The following is a 19995-nucleotide window of genomic DNA, read 5'->3' on the forward strand; positions in this document are numbered from 1 at the left end:
AGTGGGTCCAAGACCGAGACAATTCTCCCCCGGAACTGCGTCGTGGGAGCAGTTATGTGGAAGATTGAGGAGGAGGTGCTGGCGGCCCTTCGGACTCAGCCCGGTCCCGGTAACGGTCCACCCGGTCGGGTTGTTTGTGCCTGAGTCGGTTCGTCCTGCTGTTCTCAAATGGTCCCACGCCAGTAAGATGGCTTGTCACCCTGGCGTGGCTCGGACAATGGCGTTTCTTCGCAGACGTTTTTGGTGGCCTGCCATGGCCGAGGATACTCGGGGTTTTGTTGCTGCCTGTCCAGTGTGTGCGCAGAATAAGAGTACCAATCGGCCCAGCTCTGGACTACTTCACCCCCCTTCCTATTCCCCGGCGTCCATGGTCGCATCTGGCTCTGGACTTCGTCACGGGGTTGCCCGCTTCTGAGGGGAACACGGTCGTTCTGACTATCGTGGACAGGTTCAGCAAGTTCGCCCACTTTGTGCCTATTGCCAAGCTTCCCTCTGCCTCGGAGACGTCCGAGATCCTGGTTAGGGAGGTTTTCAGGGTCCACGGTTTGCCCAGTGATATCGTTTCCGACCGTGGCCCTCAGTTTACCTCTGCTGTCTGGAAGTCCTTCTGTTCGGCCATTGGAGCTACAGTCAGTCTCACATCTGGTTTTCACCCCCAATCCAATGGTCAGGCGGAGAGAGCCAACCAGAAGATGGAATCCACGCTACGCTGTCTGGTCTCTTCCAACCCCACCTCCTGGGCCTCTCAGTTGCCTTGGGTTGAGTATGCCCACAATACTCTCCCCTACATCTGCCACTGGGATGTCTCCCTTCCAGTGCCTGTATGGCTACCAACCTCCCCCTGTTCCCTTCTCAGGAGAAGGAGCTCTCAGTGCCTTCTGTTCAGGCCCATATTCGTCGTTGCCACCGGACCTGGCATCGGGCCAGAAAGGCACTCCTTAGAGGTTCGGACCGGTATCAGCTCCAGGCGAATCGTCGCCGGATCCCCGCTCCCACCTATACCATCGGAGATAGGGTTTGGTTGGCCCACACGGGATCTTCCGTTACGGACTGAGTCTAGGAAGTTGTTACCGAAGTTCATTGGTCCGTTTGTGGTGGAGAAGGTGATCAATCCAGTGGCAGTTCGACTCAAACTACCGAGGACGCTCAGAGTCCATCCCACCTTTCATGTCTCCTGCCTCAAGCCTGTCTTCCTCAGTCCTCTGTTGCCTCCTCCGCCTCCTCCTCCTCCTCCTCGGATGATTGGAGGTGGTCCTGCCTACACGGTGCGTCGCATTATGGATTCCAGACGGCGGGGCCGGGGTTTCCAGTATCTCGTGGACTGGGAGGGGTATGGTCCTGAAGAGAGGAGTTGGATTCCGCGGCGACAGGTCCTAGATGCGGATCTCATCAGGGACTTCTACCGCCTCCATCCTGGCGCTCCGGGGAGTCCGCCCGGTGGCGTTCGTCGGAGGGGGGGTACTGTAACGATCCCGGCTGTCTGAGTCGGGTCCTGTCTGGTGACTAGTGTTCCTGGTCGTAATCTCCAGTTTCCCGAGGGTTCGGGAACGCTCCGGGGAGCGCTCTGGTTTCCGCACCTGCTTCCCATCAGCAATCTGCACACCTGGGCCTAATCATCACCCTTCTTAGGCTCTGGCCCAACATCCAGTTCCTGCCGGATCGTTAGCCATGAACAGTAGGTGTATCTGTGTATCAGTTTAGAGTATCTAGCGTGAGTTTTGTTGTTTTGTACTTTGTTGAGTTTTTGTGTCCTTACCTCCGTTTTTGTTCCACCTGCAGTCACACGTCCGGAACCTTCACCCCACCTCTGCCTGATGGTCGGCGGCTGCCGAGCCATCACTGGACCTAGTACTGCACCCCCAACTACTCATCCACGCCGCCCGCTCTGTCCCTGGATTATTCTGCACCTTGTGTTGTATCCGAATAAACCCTCACTTTCGTTCAACTCTCCTTGTCCTGGTCTGCTTCTGGGTTCTGGCTGAGGGAACTGTGACAGCTTCAATGAAGTGCTGTTGTCCCATAAGTCGTCTTAGGGGAGATACGTCCCTAATACCCCCCCCATTAGTGTCTCCTGGGAGGCAGCTAGACGTCTTTTTAGCGTTGGGGGGGTTGTGCTGAGCTCAGCTTGGCCCCGGGCCAACGGGAGAAAGGAGGAACAAGAGATAATTTCTTCTGAGTCAATGATATATAATTCATCCTCTTCCCTGGTTTGTGTCAACAATGGCCGGATTAGCCCTATCTGTTTCACTCTGAATGACGTGGGACGAATGGCCGTGAATGGAGGTGGTGGCTAGATGCCTCATCAAGGTAGATTTAGGAGGGTTTCTACAGCACAGCAGATAACCTACAGCTAGCCATGTGCATTGGTGTCGAACCAAATTAGCATTAGGAAAATCATTAAATCAATTTAAGGGCTTAAATTTATATTTGGACATAATTCAAATGTTTCAGATCAGATCAAATTCATTTCAGTGCTTCATTCCTTTTTTGAAATGTATCAGTTAAGCCTGGTCTATTTATGGGCCTTTCTATATACACTACATGACCCACACTCCAGCAGTGACCTTGGCACAGGGCACAGCGGTCACTCTGCCAACTGTCTGTGCCGCTGTGTGTCTGCCAGGAGCTTTTTAAAGGAGCAGGGTCAAGGACGCTCGCCCCCCACTGAGTCTTATTGTTAGTCAGAGGACCAATATGGACGTTGTTTGGTTTACCGTTTGTTACAGATGTTTTTGTTGTTAGTGTTGTTTGTGTCTTCATTGTGTTTTGGGAGTGGTTCTCTTAAAATGGAGCTGAGTGTACAGTATCAAATCAGACACTATGCAGATGTTATAGCGGGTGTAGCGAAATGCTTGTGCTTCTAGCTCCGACAGTGCAGTAATATCTAACAATTACACAACATATACATTGAGGGAAAAAAGTATTTGATCCCCTGCTGATTTTGTACGTTTTCCCACTGACAAAGATATGATCAGTCTATAATTTTAATGGTATGTTTATTTGAACAGTGAGAGACAGAATAACAACAACAAAATCCAGAAAAACGCATGTCAAAAATGTAATAAATTGATTTGCATTTTAATGAGGGAAATAAGTATTTGTAGACTGCACCACCCTCTGGAGAGCCCTGCAGTTTTGGGCGGTGCAGTTGCCGTACCAGGCAGTGATACAGCCTGACAGGATGCTCTCAATTGTGCATCTGTAAATGTTTGTGAGGGTTTTAGGTGATAACCCAAATTTCTTCAGCCTCCTGAGGTTGAAGAGGCTCTGTTGCGCCTTCTTCACCACACTGTCTGCGTGGGTGGACCATTTCAGTTTGTCGGTGATGTGTACGCCAAGGAACTTGAAGCTTTCCACCTTCTCCACTACGGTTCCGTCGATGTGGATAGGGGGGGGTGCACCCTCTGCTATTTCCTGAAGTCCACGATCATCTCCTTTGTTTTGTTGATGTTGAGTGAGAGGTTATTTTCCTGGCACCACACTCCCAGAGCCCTCACCTCCTCCCTGTAGGCGGTCTCGTCATTGTTGGTAATCAAGCCTACTACTGTTGTGTCGTCTGCAAACTTGATGATTGAGTTGGAGGCGTGCTTGGCCATGCAGTCATGGGTGAACAGGGAGTACAGGAGGGGAAGCGGTGGGTGGTGCGCGCGCCTCCTAAGTCGGATAAGCAGGCCGCTCCGAGTGTCTCTCCTCCACCGGCGATGTTTTGGGTCAGCCGCTGGAATCAGTTCAGTTGCCCTGGGGAGAGCAAACAAAGGATCTGCTTCGGGAAAGTCGTATTCCTGGTCGTAATGCTGGTGAGTTACCGCCGCTCTGATATCCAATATTTTTTCCCGGCTGTATGTAATGATGCAAAAAACTTTCTGAGCTAATAATGTAAAAAATAATACATAAAAAACTATATACTGCAAAGTTTCCTAAGTTTTCGTCGGTGCCAGGTTAGGCCTGGCTCGCAGTCAGTGTTCCAATTCATCCCAAAGGTGTTTGATGAGGTTGAGGTTAGGGTTCTGTGCAGGCCAGTCAAGTTCTTCCGCACCGATCTTGACAAACCATTTCTGACCTAACTTTGTGCACAGGGGCATTGTCATGCTAAAAAAGGAAAGGGGCTTCCCCAAACTGTTGCCACAAAGTTGGAAGTACATAATCGTCTAGATTGTCATTGTATGCTGTAGCGTTAAGATTTCCCTTCACTGGAACTAAGGGTCCTAGCCCGAACCATGAAAAACAGCCCCATACCATTATTCCTGCTCCACCAAGCTTTACAGTTGGCACTATGCATTGGGGCAGGTAGCGTTCTCATGCCATCCGCCAAACTCAGATTCGTCGTTCAGACTGCCAGAGAACGCGTTTCCACTGCTCCAGAGTCCAATGGCAGCGAGCTTTACATCACTCCACGCTTGGCATTGCGCATGGTGATCTTAAGCTTGTGTGAGGTTGTTCGGCCATGGAAACCCATTTCATGAAGCTCCCAACGAAAAGTTATTGTGCTGACATTGCTTCCAGGGGTAGTTTGGAACTCGGTAGTGAGTGTTGAAACTGAGGACAGATGATTTTACGCGCTACGTGATTCAGCACTTGCCGGTCCCGTTCTGTGAGATTGTGTGGCCTACCACTTTGCGGCTGAGCCATTGTTGCTCCTAGATGTTTCCACTTCACAATAACAGCACTTACAGTTGACTGGGGCAGCTCTAGCAGGGTAAAAATATGACAGACTGACGTTTTGGAACGGTGGCATCCTATGTCGGTGCCACGTTAAAAGTCACTGAGCTCTTCAGTAAGGCCATACTACTGCCAATGTTTGTCTATGGCTGTGTGCTCGATTTTTATACACCTGTCAGCAACAGGTTAGGCTGAAATAGCCGAATCCACTAATTTGAAGGCGTGTCCACATACTTTTGTATATATAGTGTAAATATTAACAAACATATGCCAATTGATCTCTGGTACAGCATAAACAGAATGAATAACATGACATACAGTTGAAGTCGGAAGTTTACATACACTTAGGTTGGAGTCATTAAAACTCGTTTTTCAACTACTCCACAAATTTCTTGTTAACAAACTATAGTTTTGGCAAGTCGGTTAGGACATCTACTTTGTGCATGACACAAGTAATTTTTCATACAATTGTTTACAGACAGATTATTTCACTTATAATTCACAGTATCACAATTCCAGTGGGTCAGAAGTTTACATACACTGTGCCTTTAAACAGCTTGCAAAATTCCAGAAAGTGATGTCATGGCTTTAGAAGCTTCTGATAGGCTAATTGACATAATTTGAGTCAATTACAGGTGTACCTGTGGCTTTATTTCAAGGCCTACCTTCGAACTCAGTGCCTCTTTGCTTGACATCATGGGAAAATGTAAAGAAATCAGCCAAGACCTCAGAAGAAAAAATGGTAGACCTCCACAAGTCTGGTTCATCCTTGGGAGCAATTTCCAAACGCCTGAAGGTACCACGTTCATCTGTACAAACTATAGTACGCAAGTATAAACACAATGGGACCACGCAGCCGTCATACCTCTCAGGAAGGAGACGCGTTCTGTCTCCTAGAGATGAACGTACTTTGGTGCGGAAAGTGCAAATCAATCCCAGGACAACAGCAAAGGACCTTGTGAAGATGCTGGAGGAAACAGGTACAAAAGTATCTATATCCACAGTAAAACGAGTCCTCTATCGACATAACCTGAAAGGCCGCTCAGCAAGGAAGAAGCCACTGCTTCAAAACCGCCATAAAAAAGCCAGACTACGGTTTGCAACTGCACATGGGGACAAAGATCGTACTTTTTGGAGAAATGTCCTCTGGTCTGATGAAACAAAAATAGAACTGTTTGGCCATAATGACCATCGTTATGTTTGGAGGAAAAAGGGGGAGCTTGCATGCCGAAGAACACCCTCCCAACCGTGCAGCACGGGGGTGGCAGCATCATGCTGTGGGGGTGCTTTGCTGCAGGAGGGACTGGTTCACTTCACAAAATAGATGGCATCATGAGGAAGGAAAATTATGTGGATATATTGAAGCAACATCTCAAGACATCAGTCAGGAAGTTAAAGCTTGGTCGCAAATGGGTCTTCCAAATGGACAAAATGGCTTAGTTGTGTCAAAATGGCTTAAGGACAACAAAGTCAAGGTATTGGAGTAGCCATCACAAAGCCCTGACCTCAATCCTATAGAAAATGTGTGGGCAGAACTAAAAATGCGTGTGCGAGCAAGATGGCCTATAAACCTGACTCAGTTACACCAGCTCTGTGAGGAGGTATGGGCCAAAATTCACCCAACTTATTGTGGGAAGCTTGTGGAAGGCTACCCGAAACGTTTGACCCAAGTTAAACAATTTAAAGGCAATGCTATCAAATACTAATTGAGTGTATGTAGACTTCTGACCCACTGGGAATGTGATGAAATAAATAAAATCTGAAATAAATCTATTTTTCTGACATTTCACGTTCTTAAAATAAGACAGGGAATTTTTACAAGGATTAAATGTCAGGAATTGTGAAAAACTGAGTTTAAATGTATTTGGCTAAGGTGTCTGTAAACTTCTGACTTCAACTGTATGTGATTGCATAGTATTGAAAGGTTAAGATATGGATAAAGCCCTCACTAGGTAAGGGTGGTCTCTCTCTCTCTCTCTCTCTCTCTCTCTCTCCTCTTCCTCCTCTCCTCTGCATCAACGTCTTTTTTCCCTCCCTTCCTCACTCTCCATGTCTTTCGTCTCTCCCTCTTTTTCTCTACCCACCAATCTCAATCCATCCTACCCTGTCTCTCACCCTTTCTCTCTCTCTCTCCTATTATAGTCCTCCAGTACATGGCTGGATATGTTATGTGATTTGAATTTGTATGCCAGACGCAGAGAGTTAAATCCATATAATCTCCTTTCACATTTAACAGACACAATGTCTCTCCGCCCTGGTAATCGCACCACCGTGGAGGGCCTTTTTCCCACTCCCCTGGCGTGTGTATGTGTGTGGTTGGGTTTGATCAGGGCCAGGGAAGAGTTAAGGGGGTACTAACAGAGTACAGGTGGGCCATTGTGTGTGTTTGCATGCGTGCGTGTGTGTTGGGTGGGGGGGGTCAGTGTTAAGGCTGAGTGGTATTTAAGGGCAACCTTTATCCTGGAAGTGTGTTGGTGTCAGTGACGAGGGGTGTGAGGGGTGTGAGGAGAGGTGACAGTGTGTGAATGTGTGAATGTGTACATGTGCTTGTGTGCACATAAGTGCATGTGTGTGTGAATGTGTATGTGAGGTCTCTCTCCTATCCAAAATGGAGCAGTTCCTCTGTGTCTAAAAGGTGTAATTTAGGTTGAGTGCAATCTATCCTGTATCATGTGCCATATAAAACACAACTCTCTGCTCATGTTCTGAGAGATAGACCAATTCAGCACCCTGGACAGGGCCACAGTGGCTTTTCAGTCCTACATTTACATTTTAGTCATTTAGCAGACGCTCTTATCCAGAGCAATTAGGGTTAAGTGCCTTGCTCAAGGGCACATTGACAGATTTTTCACCTAGTCAGCACAGGGGTTCGAACCAGCGAGCTTTCGGTTCCTGGCCTAAAGCTCTTAACCACTAGGCCAAATGTATATTTACATAAAATATTAAAATATTTAACAATTGTTAAGAAATGAATCCTTGAATCATCATTGAGCATCACTGTAATCTTATTTTAAAAGCTAAATGAAAGACATTCCACAAATAAACAACACTGAATCCCTACTGTGAAGTCAAAGAATGGCGGCCGCGGAGCGACATCAAAACAAATCGGTGGCATTCCCACATTGAACTAAAGGGGAAAGAAAGCAAACAGGCGACTGTGGATGAGGCGGCTGTTGTGCTGCTGTCCTAATGGTGAATCCAGGTCAGTCAGTTGAGCACAGTACAACACAGAAAGGGCAGTACAGTGGTGGACTGGACTCCCATCATGCAGCACAGATTGTTGCCCGCAGCAGAAAGGCCCATAATAAAGATGGCCAGAGAGAGAGCCAGGGTGGCGTCCCGCCACAGACTGACAGGATCTGTCAGCTCAAACATTAGAAGGAAGAGAGAGACCAAAGAAAGAAAAAACAACACCCCACCCCAAAAGTGGATATAGAAGCCCAGTGCCCAATCCCAAATCAAAGCCCTGAAAGACAGATGAATGTAAACAAGATGGCAGAAAAGCCAGCAAACCTTCCAGAGGGCTACATGAGATGATATAATGTTGCCATCACCAGGAGGACGTCAAGACATGCCTAGGGGCAGAAGTAGAGGCTAGGGCTTGATTTGGAATTTGGATTAAAAGGGGACATAAGGACACCCCACGCGGGGCTTTGGGGTCTGAGGATTTGAGCAAGGGGCCAGTCTTTACCCCATTCAACAGGGAGTAATGGTGGAAATAAGGAGAGGAGAGAGGACTGAAATAACCCAAATTCTCCCTTTCTTTGTTCTGAGACATCTAACCCAACGTCTAACTCACAGTTCTTCCATGCCCTAAGGCTGCCCACCCTTTTCCCTGGCATGGGCAGAAAGGGAGCAGAGGAGGAGAGGAGGAGAGGAGCGAGGGAGGGAGCTAGGTGCACTCATCCATTTCAGAAGCATATTTCCCTTCCTTCTTCAAGCCTGAATGCATTGATTACAATGGGAGAAGGTCATTGTGATTTGGGTGAGTTCCCTAAAACATCACTCCTGTTGGGTGAAGCCTCTTCACTCTGTCTCCTGCTCTTGTTCTGTTGCTGTATCACATTTGACTAAAGCCTCTCCTCCCTCCACACACACACACAGACACATCTGCACATTTCCTGGATTTTTTCCCCTTTTGCGGGCAGTATGAAAATGGCGTATGAATATGTATGCCACTGAGGCAGGGATATTGCTATGGTGAACCACTATGCATAATGCAGCTCTTTCTGTCTCATCTACATTCACACAGACACACACACGTCTCTAAGATTTATCCCATCCCATGCACACAGGTCAATTAATCTCTCACACACACACAATAATATACACACAAGTATACACATACACATTTTCAGATGCATGAGAGGATATGCCCATCGTTCCTGTTAAGGGTCTGGTGAATCATACAGAATACAATACTCAATATGTTCAAGCAACTTAACTCTAATGTCATTGCAGTCAGTTACAAAACCACTAAAAACATAGTAATGATGTTCTACAACACATTACGGGAAAGCAAGAAGAAATTAGAGTTATATTATTGTGAATGCTTTTTAATACCCATTTTGCACACAAAAACACTGAAAAGGATAATGCATTGGCGCCACACTGAAATTACCTTGCCGTACGCATGCATGTGCGCACGCACGCACACACACACACACACACACACACACCACAAACAACCCCCTTCTCCAAATTATGCAGTGTCAGTGGAATATTAGGAGCCATTTCAGCATTTGAGGATCCACACTCTCCCTCTTCAAAGGAAACATTTTCACAGTTGTGAAGTGAGTGTCAGATTTTTGGGGTCTGATTTATCCTCTATCCTTCATCCTCTATCCTTCCTTCTTACTGAGTCAGAGATAAACAGAGTGATAGTAAGCAAGATAGCTTGAGAAAAGAGGGAAGTAAAGGGGGAAAGAAGAGTTGGCCATGTCACTTTAAAGCAAATTAGTCCTCCACATGACCCACCACCTCTCCTCTCCCCACTCTTTTCTCCTCTCCTTTCATCTCCTGGTACAACAGATCTTGTGAAAGCGGAGATGACTGTCAAGTCAGAGGCCACAGAATAGATGCCACACACAACAACAGGTGAGAGAATACCTGTTGAGTTATCAAACTCAATTGGACAATCAGTGTGAATAGGTCAAATCATTTTTTACTTAATAAACTGGGCATTAATTTGTGTTAATATTTTAAGGCATTGGTAAGTTAACCTTTGGAGGGGCAGAGGAGTGAGGCAGCATTTTCTATCTATGTTATTTCCCGTTCTCCCCATATGGTCAAGTTACCCTAGGCCTAACAATATAACAACAATATGCCATTTAGCAGACGCTTTTATCCAAAGTGACTTACAGTCATGCGTGCATAAAAATTTTTGTATGGGTGGTCCAGGGGATCGAACCCACTACCTTGGCGTTACAAGCGCCGTGCTGTACCAGCTGAGCTACAGAGGACCACATGTGTGATACAGGTGAGGAATAGCCTCCGAAACTTTTCTGTTCACCGGCCAAGTCACCAGCACAAACACTCAACGGTAAAAACAGTCGCTGCTTGCCAGAGCCAGACGAGAGGATGCGAGTTAATACGAGAGTGCGGTATTATTGTTTGTGGCCGTGCGTTTCAGAGACAAATGACAACTTCATAGGTAAGGTGTAATTTAGGAGAAGAGATGTGTAAAAACGCAGAGATCGAATACTATGACTGTCGGTCGCTCAATTATATTCAGCGAGAGAGAGAGAGAGAGAGAGAGAGAGAGAGGGAGAGGGAGACGGGGGGGGGGGGGGTGCAGGCAACTTGTTGCGGCGGGCTAACTCATGGCTAAGGAGAGGACAGGATAGGTCGAGTCCATATCATTGGATTCAACATGAGAGACTTCATTGACAAGTTTGTGTTCGATTAAATAAGTTGGCGTCAGACAAAATGAAAGCAAAAATACTGTGAGGCAATGCAACACGTGGCGACATAGTAGCCTAGCCTATCACCAGGACGCAGACGCAACACCTCTAGAGGCAGTGCAGTGGTGTACATTAATTCAAGGCAGTCTATTTCTGATTCTGACTCATAAGACAATTACTACAAGCCCATGCTGCCGTCTCACGTCTCAGTTTGTGTGCCTTTCATTTGATTCCAAAATTACACTCCGGTTTCCGCCCGACCGGGCCTTGGTTGTAAGTCAGATGAGTGTCATTATGGTTGACAAAATATATTATGAGGAGAGCAGAGAGCAACACGCGGTTGTTAGAACTATCTGGCCCAGATGATGGCAACAAACGGCTATCCCATTAAAACATAACACCACAAAGGAGGAGGGAGAAGTGCAGTCCTCTAGTCAATGAACTGATTTACTTTTCCAAATAAGTTGCAAATTAGGCTTTAGTTTATGTTCAAACTAAAGCCTACTAATTACGCAGCTGGGAAAGGATAGTGATTTGGGTAAAACAACAACAGAAACCAATTTTGAACATTTCATCCCGGAAGGGGACAGAGTAGAGAGAAAGAGGTGTGTGAGGGGGACATTACAGAAATGATCAAATTGCCTGAAAATGCAGCCTGAAGAAAGCAATTATATATTTTGCGTAACAAAATGCTTACACATCACAAATTAATAAACACTGATAGGCCGAATAATAATAATAAATAATGTTGAGGCAATATTATTTACAATAATAGTATTCATAATAAAAATATAGAAGGAGTGTCGGTTTCACATTTAAATTTAGGCAAATGTCCAGAAAATCTGGCTCAGGCAAGAGAATATCGCTGTCACCCATACACCACATAGCCTATTTGAGGAATGCTGACCCCCCCCAACTGTTTACATTTGTTAACTAATCTATTTATATCCTACATCCATCCTATCATTCATATCAATTGAAATTGTACAGTCATTCAATATTCGTTTTAAAATCGATTGGAGACCTGTCAGCCTGAACTGGATAAAACCGGATTGATAAAATAACTATAGCTATCTCTCCCTCATTATTTTACAAACCGTAGTCTTCATCTGAATATTGGGTGATTTGAATTTGTGTAGCCATAATAATGATACAACTTCAGGATTTAATTATCACAAATTATTATTAACATTATTAAGTTAATACATTGCAACAAATATGTACAATAATTGCCATCACCAATAGGCCTGACTGTTCCAGCTGAAGAGATTGCACGGATAGCATCTTTCCCTGCTTATTTGTTTTGTGTCTCATCACATTTCCATAAAATGACAAGCGACCCACCAGATCATGACAAAGAGGAATGAGAGCACCCTCTCTCACTCCCCCCTGTTTCTAACCCGGGGTTGATGTGTGCTGGTATGGCCGAGACGCATCAATTAAAGGACATCTGGTTATTCATATTTCACTCAAATGACTAATTAGCATACTGGAAACCAACGACAACGAAAATTAATATTTCTGAGAATTTCACATTTTGCAAGGATGTATGGAAGCGATATTCATCAAATAAAGCACAGGGTGTTGTGTGCTGTTCCACAAAAGTGCGAACCGTTATAGAGGCGCGGCTGACTCAGGAAAATACGCAGTCCTAATGCATATGCATGTAAGATAATTGCTAACATTTTTCTCTGATCAAATCTTCTCTTTAAAATTAAAACACAAATTTTAGTTACATTAAATCAGATAGTAGGTAAATACAAAATTGATTATTGACAAAAATGAACGAATAAAGGAAAAAACGATGCTAAATGGAAGTTTGTTTTCGACTGCGTTATCTACATCTCTTCCCTCCACTCTTTCCGCTCCACTGCCTATCTGCAACCCCCACCCCACCCCTCCCTCCTTTCACCACACACAAACACACACACACACACACACACAAACACACACACGGACACAGTACGTCTTGTTCAGTCACGGGACAAGGCGATGTGCAGTACATAATCTAAAAAGACCCTGTAATCCAATTAAACACAACAAAAACACCTCAAAAAGCCCTCGTCATAACAGCAGCATCCCGCACACACACCACACAATTCCCGACTGTTGGCCTGCAAGGATATAGGCCATGTATTTAAAATGGCTAAAAGGGCATTCACTCATGAAAACACATAATGAACAGAATAGAGATAGGGCCAATCTGCATGTGGTCCTAGGCCTAATTACGTTTTGGACAATTATTTATTTATGTATTTATTTATTATTTATGTATTTATTTATATGTATTTATTTTATATTGGGGTTACGACTGATTTTGATCGACTAGATTATGTTCAAGTTGTTGAAATGGTTGACAAGCGTTCATTCGGAAGCAATTATTTAATCAAAACCATATTCAAGCTTCCTCTCGATCTGCAGTATTTTTCCATGCAAACCCAATCAGTATGCAGAATCTGGGGCCATAGAAAATGGAGGATGCATAATTAGGCTACTGATAATAACAACTGAGTGTGTCTGCATGCGCTGACCCCTGTCATTCTAGAAAATGAAGCAAATTGCCAACAGTGGAGAAATTATCTGCGTAAAATTCCAGCGTTCAATACCCTCAGCATCGGTTTACACATCTATAAAATGTTTTGGCCTTTATTGTGTTTGAACGCACGCACGCACGCACACACACACACACACACACACACACACACACACACACACACACACACACACACACACACACACACACACACACGCACGCACGCACGCACGCACGCACATATTCACACTAAAAGGCACGCTCATTTACAGACACGCACTAATTTGGTGCGCCAAAGAAGCCATATTAGCAAATGACACATAAGCCTGACACCTTCTGTTATCTGTTATGGGACAGAGGAAAGAGAGCAAACAAATGTACACTTGACTGCCCCTCTACTTTTCCTACAGCCCAGAGACGCAGTTGGAGTATGTAGCAGCATTGAGCTTGCAATCTTTGCGTCTACATCTCTTCCTCTCTTATTGTCGTGTCTCCATATTCATGACAACTCGACATGTTCATAAATGAAAATGGTGTTACCTCCCCCATCTTAACTGCCACAGACAGCGTTTAGGGGGATATGTACCACACTGCTAATATGTATGTTCCTTCTCAAATAAAGTAAACATATTTATTTATGCAGCTGCATAATGCGTCCTTGGTTTTATCAATACATCTGAAAGAAGGGATGGTGGCTGAAAAGTCCTTCTAATTGTCATCCTCCATTCTAAGTGTGGTTAAACCGATTAAGCCCATCCAAATGAAGCTTTTTATCCAAGTAAAGATAGGCCATTGACTTTAACTGACAAGAGGGAATTTCACGTTGTGACCTTTGTAAATTAGCGCATTTCAACTCAACCTAATTTATTGTAGCACACATAAACACAAATAGCCTATATGCGCCCCAACTTCACATTGCATTGGAGAGAGCAATAGTTTGAGTGTCTTTCACGTACCTTCTTGTAAAGAATACAGCAGGAATAAAGTTACCAGCCACATGCCATAAATAGCAGGTATATTTCTCAGGAATTTTGTGCAATCCCGACGAGTGCACGGCGCAGCGTTCCGCCAGGCGAGGCTCCGTGCTGGAGTGGTGACGATGCTCACGGGCGATCTCTCCAGCCCTAGTCCCAGACTCTCCAGCGCAGAGGAACCGCCACTGATCTGGTCCCGCCTCCCGTGCCCTCCCCTAGCCGGGACCGTCATTCGAGAGGGCCCATCCCCCGCTATTCTAATGATGCGCGGTGATGGAGAAGTGAGGCAGTGCGTCTACTGTACGAGGACCACACGCACGGAGAGCCCGGGAGAGGGGTATGGAGAGGCATAGCGCTATGGAATATGGAGCGCTTCTTTTGCGCGGGTGGGGGGTGGTTTGTGTACGTTTCTGGAGTGGTGGGTGTTTGTTTATGGGGGGTCAGGTGTATGGTGTCTTGAGATGTGATATAACAGGTAACTTGAGAGAATCAGCTTCGGTCCGTTAGCTCTTTCTCTGTTAAGGTCCATGGACGCGCGCTCCTGTGGACTTTTGCCGTGCTACCGTCTTCACTTCGCGCACAAAGGAGCTCAGTCGTTCAGTGACTGTATCAGCTTGGCACAAAGGATATAGATACATTTACGTTTGGTGGGCTACTTTATAGAAAAAGGTGTTCTTATTTTTGCGTGCTATTTATTGTGGCTTGGGTAGCCTATTACATGCAAGATTGAGAGACAATTTTGTTTAGTCAGATAAATATGAAGATCAAAGATCTCTCTATTTCTCTCTCACTCGCTCTGGAACAGACGTGGTGCCACACACCGCTCAGCGCGTCCTTAGAGACGGTGCACAAACATTTTCTGCCGCCCGCTCTCCAAACAAACACGAAATATATTCTGTTAATGTTTTATTACCACAATCTACATTTTTTGTAAAAAGTAAGGTATAATACAAGTTGTGTGCATATATCTTCATACTGGCCCCCGTGGGAATCGAACCCACAACCCTGGCGTTGCAAGTGCCATGCTCTACCAACTGAGCTACACGGGACTGAGGTTATAATGGAATCAGTCTCACAGTTTTTGTCAAAATATATAACTTTGTTAAATTACATTAATTAAATGTGTATATTTGTAAGAGGATGATGTATAGCTTTATATAGAAGTGTTGTTGCAGTCATGGAATGTCATAACAAGTGATGATTTTGCTTCATTATTTACATTTTGTTGGTTGGCCAACTTTTGATCTACAGTCTGTAGCAGCTTCATATACTACTACAAACTATAAACTACAAATGCTAATAGAATGTCAGACTCAATCACATGATACCATACATGATGTTGTCAGTAGAGCATTAGGGTCAACCCACCCTGGGAAAAGGTCATGGGAAGTGGACCATGGTGAGTTAGAGAATATTCTGACATGGTTCATGTGTGGCGCAGCTGTGCCACTAGAGATCCTGGTTCGAATCCAGGCTCTGTCGTAGCCGGCCGTGACCGGGAGACCCATGGGGCGGCGCAAAATTGGCCTTGCGTCGTCCAGGGTATGGGAGGGAATGGCCGGCTGGGATGTAGCTCAGTTGGTAGAGCATGGCGTTTGCAACGCCAGGATTGTGGGTTCAATTCCCACGGGGGCCCAGTATGAAAAATAAAATAATGTATGCGCTCACTAACTGTAAGTCGCTCTGGATAAGAGCGTCTGCTAAATGTCTAAAAATGTTCATAAAACCACTGGTTTTCTCAGCTTTGCATTGAACACCACTACCCCCTGCAGACAAAGGCCCAAGAGCCAGCGACAACATTACATAGGATTTGTCCTAAATGGCTCCCTATATAGTGCACTACTTTTGACCAGAGCCCCTATTATGGACGCTGGTCAAAAGTAGTGCACTATAAATGAACTAGAGTGCCATTTGGGAGGCACATCTAGAGAGAATCCCAGCTTTACCTCAATGGCTCCACTGTAACCTTCTGCGTTGGTCCCTTCAGTTCCTCTTCAGCGGGCACTATCCACGCCCCCTCACATCTCACCTGTAATTATTGAATAGCTACACGTAATGTTATTGTTTATAGGGTCACAGTCACCAAAAACAAATTAATCCTGATATCTGTCAACCCTCATCCTCCTCCCCTACATACTGAGGCCTACATACAGAACAAACCAAATAATCAAGCTCCAAAACACAGGACCACCCCTGGTGACTGTATTTGAAAGGACTGGCTAGAAATCTTCAGACTACAATCTCACCTATGTGGCATCTTGAAAATGTTCTCTGGCTTCAGGTCAGCATGGATCAGACCCAGAGACTTCAGCTTCATCACTATTTGAGACAAGGATTTGCAGTAATGGCGGGGAAAGCTTTTGAGGCCACAGAAGAGAAACTTGACTCTTAGTCAAGCCAAACGTAAGGTTGACTAAGTGGGAGACATAAGAAAGGGTGATTGTAGAATGAGCTAAATGTGAGCTTACAGTAGCTGTGGTCTCTCTCTTCCACAGAACATCTCCTGTAGTGTAGCAAGCCAGTAACTGTGCCTCCTCTCTCCATTATGTAACAAGTGGAGAGAGAGAGAGAGAGAGAGAGACACTGTTCGCCACCTAACTATTCCCACCTACAGACAAGTGAGAGCACACACACACTCACGCACACCCTAAGTGTCCATGGCCAAATAAATACTACAAAATAAATACATGTGTGGCTTGGAGAAATGTAGCTCAGAGAAATTGACAGTTTGGGCTTCAAATCATCTGACTAGTAGAGAGGAGTGAAGTCTGTCTCCTTCAACCTTCCCTCACCTCTCAACCGGCCTATTACAACTGCACTGACTCACTTCTAGAACCAGTTGTATCTACCCACAATAGTCATAGACTTCACAATAACCAAATGCTGCTCCATTCACAGAAAGAGCCAAACTGCTGTGGACAGTGATAGACATATAGGCTGTGTTACCACACATAAAGGCTGCAATCCTCTCTACTTAGGTCTGACTCTGATCTGACCCTTTCTGACAGCACAAAGCAGGTTATACTGTACTTCAAGCGGTGATCATCATGAGATGTGACAGTCCAGTAAAATGGCAAGCTCCCAGCCAGCAACGGATATCGCTTTGGACAAGAGTCAAGCTGTCCACGGCGCACCACATGATTAATCTGCATCACCTCTTTCTCCCTCTTCATTTGTTGCCTGGAGATACACAGGCTGAGTGAGGAAAATAGAGAGGGAGGCAGAGAGAAAAAGGTTGAGCGAGTAAAAGGAAAACAAGGATAGCGAGAGCAGCTGCGACAGAGTTAGGGAGAAGCTGGGAGAAAGAGCTAAAGACAAGGAAGAGAGAAATATGGCTGAAAGAGAGAGAAAGAGAGGCTGTGAGAAGGAGAAGCTGAGAGAGAGAGAGAGAGAGAGAGAGAGAGAGAGAGAGAGAGAGAGAGAGAGAGAGAGAGAGAGAGAGAGAGAGAGAGAGAGAGAGAGAGAGAGAGAGAGAGAGAGAGAGAGAGAGAGAGAGAGAGAGAGAGAGAAATAAAGAAAGAAAGATAGGGAGAGAGGGAATGATGAGGCACGTGGGTTAATGTGAATGTTAATGCTAATACTCAGCCAATCAGAGGGCCCCCCAGGCCATGACTACATGCTAGGATCATATTAGTGCTAATGTATCTGGTATTAATGCACAGCCGCAGCCCCCATGGAGTCCGCAAGGCCACCGCTGGGGGGGAGGGGGGATAGGTGGAGGGGAACACAACACATCACTGGTCCACTGGGTCAGTTAGGCCTGAGGGTTGGGATGGTGGTCAACTCCAGGGAGCGGGGGGAAGGCAACAACATGGGCACTGGATAATCAAATGTTGTGGAAGGACAACATTCATTAACATGACTGTCCATTTGGACTCTACAGTGAGACAATAGCAAAAATGGTGACTACGGTGGACAGTTAGTAAGACTGCCTAGTGCACTTCCCCATCTCTACCACCTCCCAGCTCCAGCCAGGCTCCAGCTCAGCTCCCCAGTCAGTGTGTGTGTCTGCCTGCCACTGATCTCTCCATGCTCCAGTGAGCAGAACACCTCGCCCTGTGTGTTGTGGGCTGGATTAGATTAATCTGCATTAGACTAATATGAATCTCAGAACTGTGCCTGCCTGCCGCAGCACGTTCAAGGAAGGAACCAGCGTGTACACATTTAACTGTGTGACGAGTACTGAGAATACGAAGAGGTAGGACGCAGACGCAGGAATCAACAATGTAAAGGTTTACTTAACACTGAGCAATAGAACAACAAAGAGCGAGTGCACAACATGACACTAACAATCACACACACAACACAACACTGAACAGTCCAGGACTATATAGGGGTGATGATGAGGTGCAGGTGCACTGGAGGTGATTAGGGTGCGTTGGGTTTCCATTCCGGTGTTGCCGAGGTGGTGCGCTCAGACCGGTGGCTCAGTAGACCAGTGAATCAGAGCGCCGGAGGGGAGCAACGGGAGGAGACGTAACAAACTGATTGTTTTTAGATATTAAAGTGTTGTATGTTGGCACAGCACTGTGTGTGTATGTATGCAGGAACACAGAGAAGTGGATAATATTTCTGGTACCTCTCTTTCCCTACAGCCCACTGTGGGGGGTGTGGTGGTGGTGGTGGTGGGCGGGGGTTGTTAATTTATTCAAATGAGCCAGAGAGGCTAACAAGAGGAGGGGGATTGAGGAAGGTGGGGGCTACCTCGTTCTGTAGGACGCTCATCTCTCTCTTCATTTCTCTCTCACTCCCTCTTCTCCCTCCCTTGTTTTTCTGTGTATATACATTAGAGAATCTCTGCATGCGACAGAGGGAAAGAGGGAAGGAGGAAAGGGAGATGGGGGGGTGAGATGATGAGATTGAAAAAGGAAGCAGGAAAAAGAGATGGTGACTGATGAAAATGATTAGCAGCGCACTGGACAGTCCCTGAGGCTAACCACAGCACACAGACAAAAACACAATGTTCAAGTACTGTCCAAACCACATCCAATATGGCAGCCATTTAAACCAATATCTGTGGGTCCAATTTGGATCCAGTCCAGTGCAGTGAATAGCATCCTAGAAACACACCTCACCGCATATCTATTAAAATCCTGAAATGGGAATATATATGGGAATTTTACTATATCCTCTCTGATAAAGATAGAGAAAATAATGACAGGAAGATGGGCACTGAAGATATGTATCTCTTGGAGATATGGATCAGAGATATCTGGTGACACCTAGTGGTGATATGTCTTACTGGCGACAGTGAATCTGACCTTAGCAAGTTGTGATGGTCAGCCCATAACCCCCTCCCCGAGCCACTACCCGTTCTATATCGTGGAGCTCCGCCCCCACAGAGGCACCTTTGGCTTTCTCTGACAGCCATCAAAGAAGCTGACAGAACGGCCCTTCTGAATGCTCCCATCTCTGACAACGGCCTCTTTGGAGTCACCATCACAGAGGCCACGCAGTGCTTTAATAAGATGGAGGGAAGAGGGCTATCTAAGCACCTTCCTCTAGCAAGAGTGGAGTCCCTTCACTGAGACTCACTGAGACTCCGCCCCCCCATGCTTCCGCTTCATCACGGTCCTGACTCGGAGTGTCGGCACATCGTCGTCCCTGCTGACAGAAGACCACCGGTGACACACCTCCACTCCTGCACTCCTGCACCGGAGCCACCCAAGGGGCGGCAGCTAGCGGTGGACGGGGCCATGGAGGACTGCAGACGTTTCCTACTGAATGCTCGTCGGCTTTGCGTTTTCCCTCTATCAGAGCATTATTGGGAATGACGTCGAAGCTGTACTCTGCCCACCTGGTTAGACCAGACGTTGAGACGTGGTTACGCCATTCAATTTCATTGCCCCCCTCCACCCTTTATGGGGGTTGTGGAAACGGTGATGGCGTCACCAGAGAAGGTCGAAGCTATAAACAAATAACTTCT

The 19995-nt window shown here is 46.0% G+C and overlaps 1 protein-coding gene across 5 annotated transcripts in view; it reads right to left on the minus strand.

Moving 5' to 3' along the window:
- LOC121567394 (Down syndrome cell adhesion molecule-like protein 1 homolog) overlaps positions 1-14207 on the minus strand; it is a 171698-nt gene extending 157491 nt beyond the window's left edge. For all 5 annotated transcript variants that reach the window (XM_041877413.1, XM_041877412.1, XM_041877411.1 and 2 more), the window contains exon 1: positions 14052-14207. In XM_041877413.1, the coding sequence (XP_041733347.1) occupies positions 14052-14094 (43 nt within the window). In that variant the 5' untranslated portion in view covers positions 14095-14207. The remainder of the gene's footprint in view (positions 1-14051) is intronic.
- Positions 14208-19995: the final 5788 nt, after the last annotated feature.

The sequence above is a fragment of the Coregonus clupeaformis genome, chromosome 6, assembly GCF_020615455.1.
Source record: "Coregonus clupeaformis isolate EN_2021a chromosome 6, ASM2061545v1, whole genome shotgun sequence".
Lineage (NCBI taxonomy): Eukaryota > Metazoa > Chordata > Actinopteri > Salmoniformes > Salmonidae > Coregonus > Coregonus clupeaformis.